This window comes from Lepus europaeus, chromosome 10, assembly GCF_033115175.1.
Source record: "Lepus europaeus isolate LE1 chromosome 10, mLepTim1.pri, whole genome shotgun sequence".
Classification (NCBI taxonomy): domain Eukaryota; kingdom Metazoa; phylum Chordata; class Mammalia; order Lagomorpha; family Leporidae; genus Lepus; species Lepus europaeus.
Genome location: NC_084836.1, coordinates 98,955,264 through 98,971,498, shown reverse-complemented (window position 1 = coordinate 98,971,498; position 16,235 = coordinate 98,955,264). Strand labels below are relative to the sequence as shown.

At 57.1% G+C, this 16,235-nt stretch overlaps 1 protein-coding gene across 1 annotated transcript in view; it reads right to left on the bottom strand.

Annotated features, from left to right (window-relative positions):
- RSPO4 (R-spondin 4) overlaps positions 1–16,235 on the bottom strand; it is a 32,998-nt gene that overhangs the window by 3,151 nt on the left and 13,612 nt on the right. Inside the window, exons 2-3 of the mRNA XM_062202531.1 lie at positions 3,558–3,743; positions 2,851–2,991 (exon numbers count right to left, since the gene is read on the bottom strand). Of these exons, the coding sequence (XP_062058515.1) occupies positions 2,851–2,991; positions 3,558–3,743 (327 nt within the window). The remainder of the gene's footprint in view (positions 1–2,850; positions 2,992–3,557; positions 3,744–16,235) is intronic.

Sequence of the window (16,235 nt, the reverse complement as noted above, 5' to 3'; positions counted from 1 at the left end):
ATGTGGCCCGCAGTCAGGACGCCTACGTAACATACGGCAGCGCCAGGCTTCAGTACCCAGACCCTGGTCCCAGCTTCCTGCTAACACAGACCCTGGGAGGCAGCAGAGACGGCTCCGGTAACTGGGTTCCTGCCATCCATGGGAGAGACCCGGATTGAGTCCCAGGTTCCCGGCTTTGGCCTGGGCCAATCCTGGCTGTTGTGGGCATTTGGGGAGGGAACCAGTGGATGGTAGATCTCTCTAATTGTCTCTCTGCTTCTTAAACAAATAAATAAAATTAAAAATAAATTTAAAATAAAAATTCCTTAGGAATAGTTTTTTTAAATTTTTAAAAAGATTTATTTGAAGCCTCTGTGTGAGAGAGAAAGAGAGAGAGGGAGAGAGAGAAACAGAGAGAGAGAGGGAGAGAGAGAGAGAGAGAGAGAGAGAGAGGATCTTCCAACTACTGGTTCACTCCCCAAATGGCCAGATGGGTTTGGGCCAGGTTGAAGCCAGGAGCTGTGACCTCCACCCTGGTCTCCCACATGGGTGTCAGGGCCCCAAGGACTTAGGCCAGTTTCTGCTGCCTTCCCAGGTGCAGCAGCAAGGAGCTGGATGGAAACAGAGCAGCCAGGACCCAAACCACAGAGGTGGCACCACACGCCAGCCCCAGCATCAGGTCATTTTAGAATCTACAATGGTACTTAAATGTTCACGGAGAATGGAATGAAAGGATGCGTTTATTTTGGTGCAAATATATATATATATATGTATATATGCATAGTTTTTTCATAATAATGCATTTCCATGAACTTTAAAAAGACCATGTGTATATACTTTTTTTCCCCATATTTGACCCTTTTAACAGTAGAATAGAGGTAGCTGTGAACACCCCCCTGTCGCAGATCAGGACACTGAGGCCTGCAGCAGCTGAGGGATTTGCTAAGGGAACACAGGAAGGGGCTCGCACAGTGTACACAGCAAGTTCAAGATGCAGGGGCCCAGGATGGAGCTCTCCAGGCCGTGGGGGATCTGGGTGCACTCATCTGCAGGTCAAGGCTGAGCACCTACTGTGTGCCAGGCCTGCCTCCAGGGGTATCCCCTGGAGGTGTCAGGCCGGAGGGCAGGGGCGGAGTGCTTCATGTGGTATTGGGGCAAACACAGGCAGCCGTGGGAGCCCAGAGAAGGCACAGGCCGCAGCCGGGATGACCAGGAAGGCTTCCTGGAGGAGGGGACTCCTGAAGTGAACCTTGAAGTGGGGGGAGGGGCGAGCGAGGGGAGTTAGCCAGGCTCAAAGAGGCGCAGGAGGTGCTCCAGGTGGAAGACATAAAATAACTCCAGCAGAGTTCCCGGGACTCTCAGAGCTGAGCAGGCTGGAGCCTGAACTCACACAGGAGGACACCAATAGTGGGGTGGAGGGACCGGCAGGTGGGGGCCGGGACCTGGGCGGGCGCTGCTGCCCGAGTGGGCAACGGGAGCCACAGCGGCCACAGAAGGGCCCTGAGCAGCAGAGAAAGCAGAGCTCACTGTCACCTGGAAATGATCCCCCTGGCTGCAGGGAGGCCTGGGCCGCAGAGGCCGAGACGGGAGGCAGGGAGAGGGGCAGGAGGCGGCAGTGACGGGCGGGGGAGGCGCGGCTTCATTTTGGCCCCCGTGGTCGGAGGATGCACTACAAATCTACTCTCTGTCTCCTCCGCCTCCCACTGTGCTGTCTGTCTGCGAGAGACAGGGACTTTGTTCACTGCCCCACACCGCAGGGGCACCGCACCGCAGGGCAGCCGCTCTCCCAAGTGCTTGTGGCTGAATGGAGGACGGGTTGCATACAAAGGACAGGGCCGCTGCAGGAAGCTGCGAGGAAGCGCAGGGCTGGGGCTGGGGCTGGGGCTGGGGCAGTGGTGGCTGGAGACAGCGGCCATCCGTGGCCCGGTGCCTATGTCTGGGCGCCCAGAGGGAATGTGTGGGTGGAGACCGTGGCTCAGGTGAACAGGCCAAGGAGCAGCCGACGATCCAGGGCCAGACCGTGGAGAAGGACCTCGGCCAGGGGCAACTGGAAGCGCCGAGCAGGCAGTGCCAGTGGCCGCGTCCGAGCAGCTATAGCGCCAGGGGCTGAGTTAAGCACTTCAAATTGCAGAAATTCATTTAAATCTCATAATAACTTCTCCCCAGGAGATAAGGGAGTCTTGTGTTCTATTGTAACTTGTTTCTGATTTATTAAATTCTTTTTTTTAATTTTTAATTTGAGAGAGAGGAAGAGACAGAGACACAGAGATACAGAGAGGACTTCCTTCCGCTGGGTCTCTCTCCAAACACCTGCCACAGCCAAGTCTGGGCCAGGCTGAAACCAGGAGCCTGGAACTCCATGCAGGTCTCCTGCGTGGGTGACGTCCCCTGCTGCCTCCCAGGGTGACATTAGCAGGAAGCTGGGACTGGAAGAGCCGGTCTCAAGCACAGGCACTTGAGTAGGGAGGTGTGCAGCCCAAGCGGCAGCTTAAGCACCTGGCCAAACGCCTGCCCTGTAACTTTGTGCGCACTTGGAGAAACTGAGGCACAGAGAGGGTGAGTGACTCGCTGAAGGTCACACGTGGGTGAGTTCTAGAGCTGGGACTGGGTCCTGGGAGTGCCTCACTCCCGACCAGGGCTCTGTGCGCCCTGCTGCCTCCCTTGGCCATGACAATGATGCCAGCATCGGTGGTGACAGCGATCACCATTCTGGGATTGCGCTGGCTGTGGCGCACTGAAGGGCTGCTCTGTGCAGGCGCCTGCTGTACCTGGCGTGCGGGGCCTGGGCCGCCCATCCCCCCGTGACGTTCTACCATGAGTTCTTCCGGGTCTCCCACCTCTCGCCAGGAGGGCGAGGAGGCCCCCACTCACCCTTGCACTCCTGTGAGCTCTTCTGGGTCAGGGTGCCAGGCGGGCAGGTGGACAGGCATTTTCCCTTGTGCAGGTAAAAATTGCTTTTGCACTGGATGCAGAAGTCCCGGCTGAAGCAGTTCTCACACGTGGACCGACATTCTGTAATAGAGCCAGTGACAGCCCAGCTGAGGCACTTGCCAGGGAGGGGGTACTGAGGTGGCAAGGGGGGTGGGGCTGAGCTCTGAGCAGTCCCCGGCTCTGTAGCATTGGGTTCAGGCCTCCATCAACACCAAACTGGGCTGCATATGCAGAGAACTCCCTTTTGCATGGGAGTTGAGGCTCAGAGAGAGCAAGTGACCTGCCTGAAGTCACACAGCAAATTTGGGCTGGGAGTGAGGACTTCCTGCTCCTTTTCCATCAGGGCTCAGAGATAGTATGATTTGTCCCAGGTGACAGTGAAAATAGAGGTGGAGTTGGGACTCCTTTCCCATCTGGCCCAGGCCCAGAGAAGGTGAGTAACATGGTCCCGGCTGCACAGCAGACTGCGGCCAAGGTGCAGGTTCCCGGCCCAGGGCTGCACGGCCACCCTGGGACCAAGTGGATATGAGAGTCCTGGCTCAGGCACACACCCGCTTCCTTTCTGGCTGCACTGGGTGAGAGGGTGGGCTGTGGGCCGGCCGAGCCCAGGAGTCCAGGCCAGCACGGGACAAGGGGGAGCCACGTACTTCTGCACTGGTTCAAGTCCTGGCTGCGGACGCCGAAGAAGCCGGGTGGGCAGTCGTGCAGGCACTTGCCGTACTGGCGCATTCCCTCCCGTCTGATGAACAGGAAGAGCCGATGCTGGCAGCTGGAGCAGCCGTTCACCTCGGAGCAGGCGATGCAGCCCGTGCAGTTGCCGAAGCCAGTGTCCACTGCCAGCCAGAGCAGGGTGCGGGGAAGGGAGAGAGAAACGGTCAAAATGTGTGTGAGCAGCTGCACTGTCTCGTGGGGTCAGTAACTGGGCACATGACCACCCAAGAAAGACTACATTTCCCAGCTTCCCTTGCACCTAGGTAGTCATGTGACTGAAATCTGACCAATGGATGCAAAGCAGCATGTGCAACTTCTAGAAGTTTCCTTAAAGACTAGGAGTATGCCCTTTGTCATCCTCATATATATATAAAGAAGGAGAGGGCGGGGCGGTGGGGGGACAGCGAGCTCTCATTCACTGATTCACTGTTCACTTTTCTTGCAATTACAGGGGCTGGGTCATGTCAAAGCTGCAACCAGGAGCTCAAGCCAGATCTCACATGAGTGGCAGGGACCCAACTACTCAAGCCATCACCTGCTGCCTCCCAGAGTGGACATTAGCAGGAAGCTGGAATCTAGAGCACAGCAGGGACTTGGACCCAAGCACTGACACAGGATGCAGGTGACACTGTGGTGTCACATGGCCACCCTACCTCCCATTTTTCTTTTGGGTGGAACGTGCATATGATGGTTGGAGCAGAAGCAGTCATTTTTTATCATGAAGCAGAAACCATGTCCTGGGATGGTGGAATAATAGGACTAAGAAGAACCTGGGTCCCTGCGGAAGGCAGGCCTGCTGTGTGGACTGTTGACACGTGCCAGAAATCGAGGTCTATGGTGCTTGAATCACTGTTCTTTGGAGCTTTCTATCACTCACAGGCAAACTTCATCGTTCCCAAAGCAGTGTGTGTTTTTGGGCATGTGTGGGGTGCCCCCGCAGTAGGGGGAGGGCGAGACTCTGGCCCTCCTGCTGGGTTTCCAGGCTCTCTCCACCCCTTGCTGTCACCTTTGTCGAGGGCTCCCATCACCATGAGACTTCAGCTGAGAGGAGGAACTTCCTGCTCTCCCCGAGCTGGGAAACAGAACCCAGAGCTGGGGAGAAAGAGGCAGACCATGCCGCAGAGTCGGAGCAAGGCCCCCGGCTTCTCCACAGCCCTGACCTCAGGGTCCCTGCTCAAGCCCAAGGGGTGGAGGAGGGAATCGAGGGGTTAGGACTGGCCAGCCGGGGCTGCAGGAACGGGGCTGTGGCTTTTTCCCCATCCCCGCCAACTGAGGCCATGTCAGGGGACCCCCACCCCTTGCAAAGATGGGGGTGCCTACAGGACGGCGCCAGCACTCCGGCTCAGTCTGGACGTGAACTTGTGCCCCTGAAGAGCTGTCAGCTTCCCACATCTCTCCGAGCAGAGGAAGGAAGGACAGCAGGAGCAATCAGGCAAGGCCAGAAGGGGAGACCGCGCCCAAGAGCCCCCGTCTCGGCATGGCGACACAAGGGCGCTCTCGGGGCCATGGCGCTGGTAGGAGGAGCCGGGCCCAGGGGATATTGCTGCTGCCTTTGCCCACGGGAAGGCTGGTCGTTGGCAGGTGTCCCGGCGGGAGGCAGCAGCAGGGCAGAACCACTACAGGTGGGAGGTGGGCAGAGTCAGAAAGTGGCCAGGGGTGGGTGTGGGCACTGTGGCGAAGCGGGTTAAGCTGCCACTTGGGATGCTGGTCTCCCACATCAGAGCGCCAGTTCGTGTCCTAACCACTCTTGCTTCTGATCCAGCTCCCTGCCTGTGTGCCTTGGGAGCAGCAATGGCCAAAGTGCTTGTGACCCTGCCACTCACGTGGGAGACCAGGATGGAGTTCCTGGCTGCTGGCTTCCACCTGGCCCAGCCCTGGCTGTTGCAGGCATCTGGGGAGTGAACCACTGGATGGAAGATCTGCCTCCCACTCTGTCTCTCTGTCTCTCCATCTCTCCCTCTCTCTACCACTCTGTCTTTTAAATAAATAAATATTAAAAGAAAACAACAGAGGACACGACCAGGAGTCACTAAGTGGTGGGCAAGTGCAGGGTAGCTTCTCAGAGATGGCAGCTGAGTTAGGGAAACTGCTTCCTGCTCCCACCCTCATCGGGGTCAGAGTGCAGTGAGCTGGTGACGCCCGTGGCTCCCCTGTTCCTAGCGGGGCCCCGTCGCCCTTGGAGAGGAAGTCTCCATTGTGTGAGCTCCTGGCCTTTCCGCCTGGAACAGAAGCCAAGGAGGCCCATCCCTTCTGCAAGCCCTGGGCACGGCACACAGACACACAGAGGTCGTGGGGGAGGCGGGGCAGGCTTGCCCAGCCCTGGCTGGGGCCTTTCTGTCCCCCTGCTGTCACTTCCCTTAATCTGGATTCTGGGAGCCCCTGTCCCCTCTTGTCGCAGACTTTGGAGGAGGCTCTGTTCCAGGCAGGCCCACGTGGAGGCCCGCAGCAGCTACCACGTGTCCTGGGAGCTTGCCCCCACGTGGTGAGCCAGGACGGCTGTGGCCTGGATTCTCCACAGCAGGAACGAGGGGAAAGGCTTCTGTGTTTGCAAAGTGCTACAGCAGGCAGGGGCTGGAAGGCAAGGAGGAGGCGTGATGGCGGAGGAGGGGTCCCAGGGTGGAGAGAGCAGCGACAGAGGACGGAACAGGGCCCAGACATCTCGCCCACTGGGTAGAAACGTGTAGATTCCCGCCATGCCAAAGGACAAAAGGCATGAGGAGGCACTCACTTTGGATGAATGCACACTTTGGAGAACAACCTAGAAGAATCTAGAAAATTCGAGGGGGTGTCTTTTCTAGACAGCAGTCTGGCTTCTGGTATTGACCTCAGAACAGCAGTTCTCCAGCTCTAGCGCACGTCAGCAGCCCCTGGGGCTCAGCACAGTGCACACCCCTGGGCTCCACCCCATGCCTCTGGGGCCCGAGAATCTGCATTTCTAACCGGCTCTCAGGGGACACTGATGCTGCTGGTCCAGGGACACTTTGAGGGTCACTGGCTTAGAGAAACTCCTGCATGTGGGCTGCTTACTGCATAAGCTTACAGCCGCATAAAGCTAACCTCACAAAAGGAGAGATAAATACATGGGGCAGGCACTTAGTCTAACAGTTACGACGCTCGTTAAGATGTCCATGTCCCATATTGAAAGGTTTGAATTTCATGCTTAGCTCTGTCTCCTGACTCCAGCTACCCCCCAGAGCAGACCCGGGGAGACGGCGCTGATGGCTGAAGTCGCTGGGTTCCTGCCACCCCCGTGGGAGACCTGGCTTTGACTCCAGCCTGTGCCACCCTGACCATCACAGGCATTAGGGGAGTGAACCAGTAGATGGGAGCTCTCTGCCTGTCTTTCTCTCTGATTCTGAGTCTATGTCTGTCTGTCTCGCTCTGCCTCTGATATAGATAGAAATGGATAAACAAATACATTGTGATTTAGTCACATGCCACAGCCATGATAAATGACATAGGCAGAGTTACAGTTGTCATTGTGGATACATCCCAGACTCATGCTGAGTGGAAAAAGCAAGATACACAATGCATCAGAGGTGTACTATGAGCCATTTGCATCAATTTCAAAAGCCTGCAGAACCACAGCTTGCAACACTTATGACACATGCGTGTGTATTAAGAGGAAAGGCCAAGTAAGGGATCGCACACACTGGACTCTGGATGGTGGACTCACCGGGGCCACAGGGTGGGTGAGGGACTGGGGAAGTATCTCTAATACTTAATTTCTTAAAATCTAAAGTAAATATTACAAGGGCAAGATCTGATGGCTGGTGGGCACACACATGCTCAGGATGCTACTGCCAACTTGAGGCAGATCTGAAACAGCTCACAGTGAGAGCAAAGACGGGGTTCACCTCCACTGTGCCCTGGGGTGGGGGACGATGTCCAGCTCCCCTCCCCAGGACTCTGCTTTCCCCAAAGTGAGGTCTTGGGCAGGGAAGCTGAGAAATTCTGGAGACATGGGAGGGGGTTCTGACAGCAGTGGAGACCCATGGCCCTAAGCACCGGGCTGGAAGTACCCGTGTGCATTTACCACTTCATCCTCCATAGTGGAGCCCTGATATTTAGTGGACTTCAGGTGTTCTAAGAAAAGACTACATTTCCCATACTCCTTTGCAGCAACATGTAGTCACATGCACTAGTCTGGCCAATGGGATGTGAGTGGGAGTATCCAGCTCTATTCTCTCTACCTTCCACAGGATGGACTGCAGACTTGTTAGCTGGAGTCATGGCAGATTGAGGTGGCAGCGGGATCTTACATGTGGACAACATGTGCGGCCATGGAGACCGAGGAGTGCCTACCATGGAGTCTTTCACACGAGAGGGAGGAAAACATTGCCCATCTCACTGAGGGTGCTCACACAGGCATGATGGGTGATACTGGGTTTTCAGCCACCCAGGTCAGCACCAGGTGGTATCTGGAGACCAGAGTGCTTTCTGTGTGCCTCCCCACCACATGAGCCTGCTGGCCAGGGACGCAGCCCCACGAAGAGCATTGGGACCCTCCAAGGGCTTGAGGTGTTCTCTGTCACAGGGCAGAATGAGTTCAAATGACGAATTCTGCCCAATGTTAGAAAAATAAAGTGACATTTCCTACAGACCGAGTCTGTGGGCCCAGGCTCACGTCCTGACTGCCTGGGGTTGTCCACTCAGCAGCTGAGGAAGCTGCGGCTCAGGCAGTGGCATGCCATGCCCAGGGCCGACACAACAGGCAGGGGTGGGCGCCCCACTCTGCCTTTCCAGCGCATGCCCCAGGGCCTCTTCTGTGTCAGCCAGCTGGGGCTTCCTCGCAGCTTGGTGGAGGGACTGAAGCCCTCAGAAGTGACAGCAAAGCAGGGTAAGATAAGGCTTCCAAGATGGGGACAAAGCAAGGCTCTGGTAAGGGCCTGACCCCTGCAGTTTTCTGGGAGATCCCAGAACCAGAAGGGGTGGAGTCTTCCCCAAGGTCAGGCAACCAAACCCCAAAGAAGGCCGCGTTAGAGCTACAACACTACGGGTAGAATGATGACTCCACACTCTGGAGGCAAAATAACCCAACAGGGGCCTTCCCCAGACCTGGGGAGCCCCTGCGGACGCCCACGTGAGGGATGCAGGGTGGAAGCAGGATGGAGAGAGGCTTCGCCTACCGCATCCCTGTCCTCAGATGTTAGCTAGGGTGCCCTCTAGTGTCCGTATCTGGTAATGGCACCTCCATCTGGCATTTCATTACATCTCTGTAACTCATTAGAAAGAGCGACGCTATCTCCCCTCCCCCACTAACTCCAAGATCACGGGTGTAGGGACTTGGACGTTTACATTATGAATAATAAGTGATGACAATTAGAGTTTGTACAGAACTACTCTAAAAAGATCGAAACTTACTGGTTCTTAAACTTGACTCTGCATCAGAACCCAGGCAGGCTATAAAGTGTCTGGTTTGGACCCAAGGATGTGAATTCTAAGAAGCCCAAAAATACATGTAGGAGGATTTCAGAAGTGTCTTCCCCAATGACAGTTTCTTTTCCCTGAGAAATGGCGCTGGCAACCACACCGGTACTGTACAACATGGTCCTGGCTGATGGTGGGACTGTCACACCATCTCTCTGGAGAAGTTTGCCTCCGTACTGGCAGAGAATGGGATGGGACGGCCTTTGCCCTAAGGACTCCTGCAGGTGGGGGCCGTGGCGTGAGAAGTCCTGGGGAGGGTGATGAACACGCACAGTCCCTCTTTGCTTACACACACACACACACACACACTGCCCCCTCCCAACTTGCAGGGTCATGTACAGTCCTCTCACCCAGGTGCACTTGACTTGCCGTTGGCCAGTCAGAGCCTCAGTGGGTGCTGGTTCGGAGGCAGAGAGGCAGGCACGCATCCCCATGGCAAGTCTCTGGATTTCTGCTTAAGTCAGTGGACGCCTAGTGTGTGTCCTTGCCCTCTCTTTGGATCCAGGAGGATGCACACCAGAGAGGGTGGGCACCACCGTAGGAAAGAGGAGACCAGACGCATCCCACAGGAGCTGCCTGCACACCTGGATCTACTCCAGGGAGCCATCAATTCTTTCCTCAAGCCACTGTGAGTTAGGTTTTCATCATTTGCAACCGAATGATTCCTGACTCATACAGAAACAGAAAGAGGGAAGAAGGGAGGAAGGGAGGGAGGGAGGGAGAGAGAGAGAGAGAGAGAGAGAGAGAGAGAGAGAGAGAGAATATAAATCATATGCAGACAGGCAGCAACCAGAAACCTCATGGGCTCCAAAATACAGACAGAGTTTCTGACTGCCTTCCAGCCCCCCAAGGCCTGGCTAGTCCCGTAACTCCAGAGAAAGTCACTTTTCCATTTTAGTAAGCTCTCCTCCGCTAACTAACAGATGGGTACAGCTCGCGAGATAGGGCAAAGACCGCAGTGCAGCAGCTCTACTTCAGCCTGGCGCATCTCCTACCCAGCCTGACCTCCACGGTGCCCCAGGGGCCCTGGGCTTCCAGAGAGCGCACTTTGAGAACTCCTGGGTCCTCCACACCACGTGGACCCGGCTGCCGTGGCTCTCGCTCAGCTCAGGCGTGTGTTTCCAACCAGGCATCTGAGCTCTGACTGCAGCTTTCCTGGGGTTTCCTGAAGCATCAGAGCACAAGGTACCCCACGTAAATCCTTTAACAACTACCCCCCGCCATCAAGACCATCCTCCCCTACTCAAGTGCCAGTTGACCCCGGAAATGTGGCCCCAGGTTGCCCCAGTAGCTGGAAAGGCTTGAATGACATCTAAGTCACTTGTCTTTCCCCAGGCACCAGGGGGATGGGCTGACACTTGGATGTCCGTTTACTGAGAATGACAGTGGAATTCATCATGCCAGTCTTGATGGTTTACAAAGCAATACGGGCTTGTGACAACTCTGAATTCACAGGCCAACCCAGGGTTAGTGATCCCTCCTTTTGTTCCCTTGAAATAATTACCAGTCCCTGCTCTGTGTCAGTCCACTAGGGGCTCAGCGTCTGTGAGCTTCCGGGGCAGCTGTGTGACCTGGGCTGCCGGATGCTATCACCCTGGAGCTGCCGCGCACGGGCCGACCTCCCTCGTTCACATGGAAGACAACGAGGGCTCGTGAGAAGCACAGACTGCAGGAACTCCCCCCTGGGGCTGCGCCAGAGCAGGTGCGGTGGTGCCCGAGAATCCCCACCGTTCACCTCACCGATTCCCAGGCAATGCCAACGCGGCTGGCTCTGGGACCACACTTTCATAGCCACCAGTGTGGAGCAGGGCTCCGAGCTAAGCTGCTTGGGTTCAAGTCCCAGTTCTAACTCTTGTCCTTGGCCGTGCGACCTTGAACTAGTGCCCGAACCTCTCTGCACATCCGACTGCCCCTCCTACGGCTCTCACCACCTGCCCTGCCTCCTTCGGTGTTTTGTGATCCTGGACACTGGTTCTGACAACCAGTAAAGAGCTTTTCATTTCAAGGCCAACATTTAGGGGGTAGAATTTCTTCACAACTGGTGTGTGCCCAGGGAATTCAGTCTTGCGTGAGAACATCATTTGTCACGGTGGACTACGGATTTAATGCAGCTGTCTTGGAGTCTCCCCAGGGGGTATGAAGCATGGGCAGGACAGAAGGAGGCCACTGTCCCTGCCCCCAAGACTCACAGACTGAGGGCGGCCTGGCCTGGCCCCGTCCCTGCTCTGTCTTTGGGAAGGTTCCAGAGGCTTGCAGGAGGGCCCCACACAGAGAGAGTTGGGCAGGGCATCTTCTGCCCACCCCCAGCAGTGGAGGACGCATTGTCACCGATGACCAATGGGCATAAACCACATTTGGAGGCCTGCCTGCCCGCTCAGGCCGTCACATATGGGAGGCAGTCGCCACCACTGGAGATTGGCTCTGGGAAGCCGCCGGCACATTCCTGCCTGGGGACAGACTGCACCATCCCCACGAAGCAGCAGGCCCTGGAGACGACTCCCAGCCTGGGGGCTCCCCAGGAGCGTAGAGCTGGAGTCTCCAGGCCACTGGCCCCTTCTCAGTACAGGAGAGGGAGGGCTCGGGACCCAGAGGGCTCCATGTTGAGCAGAACGTGGAGATGGTTTCTGCCTGGGTGCTTGACATGGCTGCTTCCTAGCTGGGGGATCTGAGGCAACCGGCGTCACCACTCTGAGCCTCAGTCTTCCCTTCCACACAATGGGGACAATTGTAGCAACCGCCTCCCGGGCACTGGACGTGACGCCCAGCGTGGTCGGAAGGACCAGGCCCACAGGAATGTGGACAATGCTGGTTCCTGGAGACAGAGGGATGGTGTCAGTGTGTGGGGCGCACCTGAGGTCAAGGGCTGGAAGTGGAGCCTGGGGCCAGGCTGGTGCAAGGTTTCTGAGGGAGGTGAGACCAGGGGGAGCGAGGTTGGGAGCAAGGAGGAAGCCCTGGCAAGCAGCAGATAGCAAGTGCAGCTGGGCGCCAGCCCACGACACCCTCGGGTTACTGAAAACAGACTAATCGTAGGCACAGCATCCAAAACGGAGGTTCCACATCCCTTGCCCTCCAAACCTGTGCACCTTGGAGACTAATTCTCCACTCATGGCAAGAACCCTGAAGCCGGCCTGTCTCTTCTCTCTCCTCCTCTCACTCCCTCTATCGCACCCATCAGAAACCCGTCTGCCCCATTTCTGAGCTGTGTCCATGGTCTGACAGCCGCTGTCCACCTCCCCTGCTGCCCGAGCCCATCCTGGCCCGCCTCTCTAACCACTTGCCCTGCTCCAGCTACGCCAAGACCAAAGCCACCTCAGGGCCTTTGCACTCCCTCTTCAGTGTGCCCACATGCATCCATGGGGCTCCCTGTGTTGCCCTACTCAGATGCCTCCTCCTGTAAGACCCCTTGAGCTCTCACCTAAGGGAGCTACCCTGCCCCCAGCCTCCCCCAGCCCTCCCCCGCTCTGCTGTCTTTCACCACCGATTGCGCGCAGGCTGCTTTGTTTGCCTTCTGGGTGTCCTTTCCCCACCCGTTCCAGGAGAGCAGCAGGTGGCACCTTGCCACGCTCACCGATTAAGTCACCCTGGCGGACACTGCCCAGCGCGGCCTCTGTCCCTCTGACGGCTGCTGACCAGTCCACGAACAGAGACTGCAGAACTCATCTGGTGCTGCCATCATACCCGTTTGAGATGGGAGGAAACCGAGGGTCAGGGCAGTGAGGTTCGGCTGGGAGGAGACGCTTAGAAGCAGGCAGTGGAACTGGCGCCGCGGCTCACTTGGCTAATCCTCCACCTGTGGCACCAGCACCCAGGGTTCTAGTCCCGGTTGGGGCGCCGGTCCTGTCCTGGTTGCTCCTCTTCCAGGCCAGCTCTCTGCTGTGGCCTGGGAAGGCAGTGGAGGATGCCCAAGTGCTTGGGCCCTGCACCTTCATGAAAGACCAGGAGGAAGCACCTGGCTCCTGGCTTTCGATCGGCGCAGAGCGCCGGCCGTAGTGGCCATTTAGGGGGTGAACCAACGGAAGGAAGACCTTTCTCTCTGTCTCTCTCTCTCTCACTGTCTAACTCTGCCTGTCAAAAAAAAAAAAAAAAAGCAGGTGGTGGGACTGCAGACCCTGAAGGCTTGAGCTCCTGGCCACGCTGCCTCCTGGCTGCCCTGCACTTTGCCACGTGCCCCCCTTAATCCGTGCAGAGTAACACCCCTGGCCTAGTGAAGGCCTTGCTGAGTTCCCTGTGCTGTGCCATGGCCACTGCCTCCTCCAGTGTCCGCTCGACCTTAACTGAGACAGGAAACTGGCCACGCGGCTGCAGTGCAGGCTGCCCAGGACTGGGCTCACCCTCCTCCCTCGGTCCTCACCACCAGACACAAAGAGATCCATGGGTCTTCAAGAAGGGGCCAGAACGCCCACTTCCCTCTCTTGGGTCCCCGCCCAGCTCCCCATAAGGGAGTCTCTTGCTGACCCCTGGACCAGGGGAGGGGTGATGCGTGCTTAGTCTCTGCTGGACGATCTTGGGGGGAGTCCTCTTCATAGACGCTGGCTGAGACGGGCCGGGGTAGGTGGGGGTGGGTAGGGGTTCACACTTGCATCTGTCCATTTCATGGGCGGTGGGAACTTGGCATCAGAATCCCCCGAGGCTGCTTATTAAAAGCAAGAGGTGGCCCCGCCTTTCAATACGCACAGTTGGCATAGTGCTCGCACGGTGCCTGGTGTTATGGGCACTAACGCATGAGAGCTCCAGAAACTACTCCCGGAGCTCAGCTGGGGCTTCCCCAACTGTACCGGGCACGCAGAGTGCCCAGGGATGATCTAGGGCTAAACATACAGCTGTGCAGGCAGGAGGTCTGGCTGGGGCCCGAGACTCTGCTTTTCTTTTTTTTTTTTTTTTTGACAGGCAGAGTGGACAGTGAGAGAGACAGAGAGAAAGGTCTTTCTTTGCCGTTGGTTCACCCTCCAATGGCCGCTGCAGCCAGCGCACCGCGCTAATCTGAAGCCAGGAGCCAGGTGCTTCTTCTGGTCTCCCATGCAGGTGCAGGGCCCAAGGACTTGGGCCACCCTCCACTGCACTCCTGGGCCACAGCAGAGAGCTGGCCTGGAAGAAGGGCAACAGGGACAGAATCTGGCACCCCAACCAGGACTAGAACCCGGGGTGCCGGCACTGCAGGTGGAGGATTAGCCTAGTGAGCCGTGGCGCCAGCCAAGACTCTGCTTTTCTAACAAGCTCCCGGAGATGCCGACGGTGCTGGCCCCAGACCCACTGCGAGGAGCAAGGTGGTGGATGCTGCTATCCCTCCTCGACCGTGGCTGGGCAAGCCAAGGCTCACAGACCCACAGCTGTGGGTGCTGCAGCCAAACTGAAACCCATGGCTGATAGAGCCAGACTCTACTGGGCGACATGGCCTCGTCCTGATGATGGATGAGACAGGGAGGCAGTGGAGGTGACATTCGGAAGGGGCAGCCCGACTCTTGTCACCACTCACAGAAAGGGCATTTTCCCAAGTGGACCCCATGGAGACAGTCCCTGCCCTGCTTGACATGACCGGAAATGGAGGGGCGGGCCTTGTGTGTGCCTATCAAGTGTGTGTGCTGTGGGACAGTAGCAGGTGAGTGTGGATGGATGGATGAGGTATGGCTCTAAAGGGCTCTGGTGCCCCTGGGAGGAAGCATGGGGAAGACCCACGTCCCTGCCCTGTGCTGCCCCTGCCTGGCCCGTAGCTGCTGGGGGCACACAGCACAAAGCAGGCTGCAAACACCGGCCATCTCTCCCCACCGCATCCAAAGCTCAGCTTCCACCTCCCTCAAGGGCCTGCTCCAGACCCACCAGGCTCAATCAGCCTGTCACTGGCTCCTCGTAGAAGTCACATTTCCCCCCATGGTGGGAGCCCTGGGCAGCCTAGAGCAGCCACAAGTGACCTTCGAGAAAGAGCACATTTAATTTTTTTTAAAGGAAAGGATCATTCTTGGAGTCTTTATCATTCGACAAGCTGTGCTGGGGCTGGAGCAGCTGGCTGTCTGGAACAGGGGTGGAGCAGTCGGCCCTCCAGCTGGCTTCTCCAGACCCGACTGCCCAGAGCCCAGCACCCTATCACCTACAAACTCAGGGCTGTCTGGAGCCGAGTGTGGAACTGTCACCAAAAGATCTCCGGTGTGAAAGTGCCACAGTGTCGCCAAGTGTGTGAGACGGCGTGAGCAGCCATCTCGCCATTGTCCTACAGGTAAAACCCTCAAGCAATTGCTGGGGAGGTACAGTGGCCATGCATCTGAAGAAAAAAACACTGGGAAGACTGTGTCCTTTCTTTTCATGTAATGGGGGTGGATGTGCTGCATACCTGACCTTGACCGAGCTGCGGCAGTGCCCCATGCTACGTTTTCTGTAATATTAGTACCTGGTGCGGGCAGGTGCTCAACTCAGCCTTGTGGAACGAATCCTCGGGACTGCGGGCTGGTCCATCCCACGAACTATTTCAATACATTAGGCTTGAAACAGTGCCCGGCCTCACTGAGCAGGGCTTGGGAGAGCTCACAGCCTCCTTCCCTACCATACACACACGGTGTTGTACATGAGTGCAGTGGGCTCTCCGCGAGGCAGGACTGGATCTGGCTAGGCCCTGGCTCTAGTCCCACTATCTGGTGGACAGTAGCTGGTACACATTTGGTGCTTAATGAGTACCTGTTGAGCAACTCTTTGGGGCCGGGGTGGGGGGCTGGGGTCACACAGGTTCTGGCTCTTTTCCATGGTGGGGTGGTCTGGTGAAGTGACCTTGTGTGGGTCTCTGGCCTTTTGGACCCTCTAGGAATCTCCTGTTTGCCCTGAAAGGCCAGCTGCTGCTTCCTCTCCCTCCCTCGGGGGTCAGGACCCCTGCGCCTTCTTAATGCCAGGGAAGCCTCGTGCTTGTGGTTCTGGGGCTCTTAAGGAGGCTGGCAGCTGCAGTGGGAATCTTTTTTCCGCCAAGGGCAACTGAGATGTTTATAACATCATTCGTGGGCCTTCCAACGTGACCCACTTAAAAACTGCCTCCTAGATTTCCAGTCTCCTGACCAGCTGACTCCACGGCTCTATCCAGCCCACGGGACGCTTGCAGAGGTTAGGACCCTGCCGGGACATGTGCAGCCAGTTGTCGTGCTCAGTGACACAAGCTGGGATGTGTCCAAACCCATGAGGCCCACCACAAGCCAGGATCCTGGGGAAGG